General features: G+C 43.0%; 1 protein-coding gene across 1 annotated transcript in view; it reads left to right on the top strand.

Annotated features, from left to right (window-relative positions):
- The window catches only part of Nt5e (5'-nucleotidase ecto), a 47597-nt gene extending 41830 nt beyond the window's left edge, over positions 1 to 5767 (top strand). The window contains exons 6-9 of the mRNA XM_048435809.3: positions 120 to 225; positions 986 to 1135; positions 2730 to 2930; positions 3814 to 5767. Coding sequence (XP_048291766.3) covers positions 120 to 225; positions 986 to 1135; positions 2730 to 2930; positions 3814 to 3977 — 621 coding nt within the window. The 3' untranslated portion in view covers positions 3978 to 5767. The remainder of the gene's footprint in view (positions 1 to 119; positions 226 to 985; positions 1136 to 2729; positions 2931 to 3813) is intronic.
- Positions 5768 to 6000: the final 233 nt, after the last annotated feature.

The raw sequence follows: 6000 nt of genomic DNA on the forward strand, positions 1-6000 counted from the left end.
TTCTGGGGATATGGGAGCGAGGGATAAATATTTTGTTTTCTCAGTAGAGATAACTGGATTTCTGGAACTGATACCAAGAAGGAAGACCCAAAGTAACTAAATTACTGCTATTATTGCAGATTAACAACAACCTCAGACACCCGGATGAAATGTTCTGGAACCATGTGTCCATGTGCATTTTAAATGGAGGTGGCATCCGGTCCCCCATTGAAGAGAAGAACAATGGTATGCACCTAGGCCCAGTTTCCTTAGCTGTCCATGCTGTCCCTTCGCTGACTGTGCCTACGGCACCCTCTCTGCCAGCCTCAAACCAAAATGCCGGTCCTTCAAGTTTGTGTTAGCTGCCATTCAAGCCCAGTGCTTCGACAAAAGGACACACATGCTTTCTCATACGTCTTCACATAAATGCTAAACCTAAGGCTGGTCTAAATCTAATAACTGTTGCTGTTTTATAAAAAAAACTATTGACCATTTTTACATTTGAAAAGAGAAAGACCAACTCATTAACCTTCTGTGCTGGAAAAGCCATGTCAAAGACACACTTCAAATATTTACAGATCCCCACGGTCCTACCATACATTAAAACAAATCCACTAGACAGATACTTAAGGCTCTGTGGCAGTCCTCACTGACGTACTATCAAACCCCATCACTATAAGGCCCCAAGCTCATTTCAAACAATGGGGCAGGTGGCTAGAACACACTGCCTGTGTAGCACTGAACAGTGTTTAACCAGCTACTGAAGATCCAGCCCAAGCCAGGAGATCCAAGGCTGAGAACAGTTGGACTTGGTGCTTTGCAAGCTCAACCGCCTTGCCCAATGGTGGACAACAGAGCAGAACCTTTCAGTGCACTCCCTCCTAAAGTTCAACACAGTGGCTGTGACACCCCCTCCCCTTATTTGCTCAACTCAAGGGAGGCGGTCTCTGGGGAAACAGTTTCTTAAGCTCTTTTTCTCTCCTGATGCATTTATAAACTGCCTAAGGCACAATCACCTGGGAGAACCTGGCTGCTGTGCTGCCCTTTGGAGGGACATTTGACCTGGTCCAGATAAAAGGTTCCACCCTGAAGAAGGCTTTTGAACACAGCGTGCATCGCTATGGCCAGTCCACTGGGGAGTTCCTGCAAGTGGGCGGTAAGTGGCACCTCCTGCGGAGCATGTTGCCCAGTGACAGGGCTTTCCTGGCTTTTTTTTGGTTCAGCCCCTTACCTCTGTGGCTGGGCTTAATTGGGTTTTCTCACAGCCAACCCCATCTGTCAATGACTATGGTCTCCTGGCCTCCTGAACGCTCGTCAGATCAGCTGGCATGAGGTCTTTCTGTGGGACTCTTACTTGGAAGTGTAGGAAACATTCTTAAACAAAAACAAAAGCTCTCCATTATTGTTAGCTGCCCAGGACCATATTAGAGTTCAAAGGAACAAAGGTAGGGTAAAGACACAGTCTACTCTAATCCTGCTGGGGGTGGGGGCAGGGAGAGGCATGTCTTCAACCCCAGACCTGCTTTCTCTTTGACTGTAGGGAAGAATGGAAATGAATGTTCCTCATATTGCTAAAGGCTTCTTTCTTCATTGACGGTGGGTGTAGGGAGTGCTGGAGATTAAACACATGCAAGGCAAACATTTCTAGTTTATTTTATTTTGTGCTGTTGGGAATTGAACCTGAGGTCTCAAGCGTGCTGGGAAAATGCACTGCTATGTCCCAGCTCCTAAAGGATCCTGAAACGCTTTTCTTAGTAACCAATTCCACAATCCAGAGTTAATCCTTAGAGTAGTAATCTTATTTTCGTCCAAAATGGTTTTCTGGCCTTATTTTTTCCCTTTTATTCATCTTGCTTTGTTCATGTTGAGACAGGATCTTATGTAGCCCAGAATGACTTCAAACTATGTAGCCAACGCTGGTCTTTAAATCCTGATCCTCCTGTAATGGTGGGATTACAGTTACGTCCCACTGTGCCTGGCTTCATGTTGGCTGCCCTTTTTTGTTTGTTTGTTTTGTTTGTTTGTTTGTTTTTGACAGAGTCTCAATATGTTCTCTAAGATAGACTCAAACTACTTAGCTCAGCCTGACTTCCTGACTTCCAATGTGTGGTGACTCTCCTGTTTCGGGCCCTCCACAGGCTGGGAGTTCCGAGAATGTACCTCCACATCCAGCTTCATTTTCATTTTATTCCTGGAACTGCTTGATGGGTGCCGCTGTCTGGCAGGAGACCCTGGCCTCTGTCTGTGTGGTAGCCCTGACATAGAGCATTTTCCCAGGGCAGAGCCAAGGACCTCTGTTGTTCTGATGCTCTAGCAAAGTGCTAAGAATGAGTATTTGTGAAAATCTCCAAATCAGAATTACGACATTCCGTCTTCAAAGCTGTTACAGATGCTCTGTTGCATCTCCCAATGATGCACACCTCACTTTCCAAACCCAGTGAGTCATGTCTGGACCAGTGAATTCAGGATTATAAAGAGGAAAAATACTGGCGTTCCTCCCCGCAAAATCACCCTTGCCTTTCTGAGGTCAGTTCTCCTTTGGTGGTTCTCCCATCTATCGGAGGCCTCAAGGATGAAAGTAACTAAGGGTAGCTACACCACTGCCAACATTACCGATTAAATTTCACTCACACAGGAACTAAAGTAACACACGCCTAATATCCTGAGTCTAGATATTGGTCAAAATCCCTTTCATAGGCAAAAGTCTCTTTGGATTCAGGAAGAAAAAAATTGACTCATTTCTCTTCTAGGAATCCACGTGGTGTATGATCTTACCCGAAAACCCTGGAACAGAGTGGTACAATTAGATGTTCTTTGCACCATGTGTCGAGTGCCCAGTTATGAGCCTCTGGAAATGGATAAAGTGTATAAAGTGATCCTCCCGAGCTACCTGGTCAGTGGTGGGGATGGATTCCAGATGATAAAAGATGAATTATTAAAACATGACTCTGGTAAGCATCAGTACCTCTTCCTCTCCTCCGTTTAGCACAACAGAACTGGGCAGAACTGGGCAAGAAAAGGGAACTTATACCTTTGTTGTTGCTCCCTCCTGCTTTGGAGGTTGCTAACAACAGTACAACACTGAGGAGTGCTCTGTTCTCCCTTCCCCAGCACACACATTCACATCTATCTGACCCAAGGGAAGGCACATAGAGACATAGAGACATACATGGAGCTTGCTATGCAGACCAGGTTGGCCTGGTACTCACAGATCCTCCTGCCCAAGGGATGCGATTAAAGTCATGTGCCATCACAACGGCCCAGTATTTTTTTTCTTTACAGTAGACTACCGTGTGTTAACAATGCTAGGTATTAAATAGTTTCAATGAATAAACCCACGTGGAGGAATTGAAATAATAGTAAGATTTTGGGGAGTTGTCATGGGTTTGTCTAAGCAAGTCTTACTTCCCTATCCTCTTCTGGGAATGAAACCTCCAATGTCCCATCATCAAGTATGTGGAGACAACGTTGAGCAGACAGCATGAGAAAGCCATGTTTATTTCTCAGATAACTCTTGGCCCAGATCCCCATTGCCTTTGGCTCCGGAGAGGATTGCAGCGGTGAGGCCAACAACCTCTTAGAAACCTTGGAGCTGAGACAACTGCACTCCTCCCAATTACCTGTGCTGAAGTTCTCATCTGTAACATGAAAGAGCAATCAGATTCTTTGCACTTAGAATTACCAGAAGACAAAAGTCTTCTGAGGTGCTTTATCCTGAAATGAAAAGGTGTCTTCTCTTTTCAATTTCAAGGGCTTCAAAGACTTTATTTTTCTTCTTGCTGCTAATATATCATTCTCCTAGAGTTAAAATAACGTATGTGCTTTCTTCCCCAGGTGACCAAGATATCAGCGTGGTTTCTGAATATATCTCAAAAATGAAAGTAGTTTACCCGGCAGTGGAAGGGCGGATCAAGTTCTCTGCAGGAAGCCATTACCAGGGAAGCTTTCCTTTAGTACTACTTTCGTTCTGCGCAGCGATCCTTGTTTTGTATCAATAACGGAAAGCTCCTTGTCTTTGATATCAAACTACATTTTTCTTCCAGTGATATTCAAATCTGGCTCTTACCATCCTCAAGGCTCCTAGCTGATTCTCAGCACTTTGCTAGGAAGACTATAACTATGACATCATTTGTCAAGGCCAGCAACTCAGTGAGCAGACAGAAAGTCAAAGTGAAGCAACAGGGTCCTTTTTGGGAGTGGGGGAAGAAAACAACTAGATGTAATTTACATATCCACATAACACATTTTGTTATCTTTGAACCACAAAAATAATTCTTCACTTTCTATTTATTTATAATCCATCAAACAACTGATGTTTACATAGAACTTTATCATTGCCAGCTGTGGTGGCATATGCCCGCAGTCACAGCACTTGGGAGGGAGAAGAGGATGGCTGCCAAGTTCCAGGCCAGCCTGACCTACACAGAGTTTCAGGCCAGTCAGCAGGACATCAAGGCTCTCACAAACAAAAAAACATAATTTACAGGAGATTTTTGTAGATAAGTAAATGTTGTTTCCTTTGAAATGTAAGCAGAAAGGGTTGGCTCATCCAAGGTCATGCATCCCCAAATGATACATCTAAAACCTGTACCTAGGTCTTTTGACCTCAAAGTCAATACTCTCTCCTATATCAAGGCTCCTCTCTTCCCGGCAATGGCCCCAGATGACAAATCTCTGGTTTATTTCTGCCCGCCACACTATGCTTTCTTTCGGGTTCCTTTTGTCTACCAATTTTGAAAGACTGGAAACTGGACAGGATCCTGTCTCACAACACCAATGTGCCTTTGACGAGTCACTGTATAAAGCAAATAACACATTAGTTTAGGGACTGTAAAAGGCAGCTGGTCAAGGGTCCGGAGAGAACGGGAGGGGAGGAAATGAGCAGAACTGGTACATTACAGAAGAGAGGATAGGCACTTAGATGTGCTTCATAAACATTGACAGTGGGGCAGAACATTGGTTCTTTTAACTCTTGTGAGATTCCAGAGCCCTGCCTCTCTCTCCTTCCTTCTTCCTCACTTGGAGGTGTCATGAGAGAACATTCTAAAACAAACTGTAATTTTAAACCTGTACCTGTCCTGCCCAAGATGCCAATACAGCTCTCATTCCTGTCACACCTTGTATATCATGGAAAACTCCAGCATTCTGGAAGGCAACACTGATTTTAAGAAGTGGTACAAACATTTGAAGTCACTGAGACCCAAATCCCAAGCAACCACTATAAGGCACACTCAAGTACCAATGGTGAGCCCTAAGGGATGCCCAAGAGATACCCAGACTGATGAAATAATCTAGGCCCACAGAGCGCCTAAGATGGTCCTATGACCAAGTGAGTATGGCCAACACCGCATCAGTAATCAAGAAACGGGAGCCTTCACTTAACCACGAAACAACAGCTAGATGTTTGGACAGGAAACATGTTTCCTAGTGTTTACAAATATTAAGTACTTTTGACACAAAACATTTTAAAATTTCAATCCTTTTATGAAGTTTGTTGCAGTAAAACATTGCCTTCAGCTCTATGAATGTACAAACTAGTTATAAACAGAAATGTCAAAAAGACTGTGTAAAAAAAAAGGTGCTTTGGAGGTATATGTTTATGCTTGGCCAGTAAATGAGGAAAAATCTTATTACAGCATAATTTTTAAGTAATATTTTATACTTTTTATGAATATGTGTGTGTATATATATATGTACACATATATGTTTATGTATTGTGCCACAATATTGAGAAATGACTTGGACTACTTTGTAATTATAAACTCCAAACAATAAAACTCAAGATATACTCCGTCTTTGGTCTTACTTTTCTCAAATGCCCAAGACAATATAGCAAAGACAATTTTTCACCAGGATTATTTCTTTTGGTAAAAAAACACTTTGTCATCTGGAATCCCTCCTCTGTCACTTCAAAATTGAGAAGAAAAATGTATAAAATTTTTAAGCAAGAGAGAAAAGTCATTCTTTTAAAGGAAGACTGAGTCTCGACTTTTCTTCGTCTAGCCTTGCTTCACTCCTCAG

Source organism: Myodes glareolus, chromosome 4 (assembly GCF_982192425.1).
Source record: "Myodes glareolus chromosome 4, mMyoGla1.1, whole genome shotgun sequence".
Lineage (NCBI taxonomy): Eukaryota > Metazoa > Chordata > Mammalia > Rodentia > Cricetidae > Myodes > Myodes glareolus.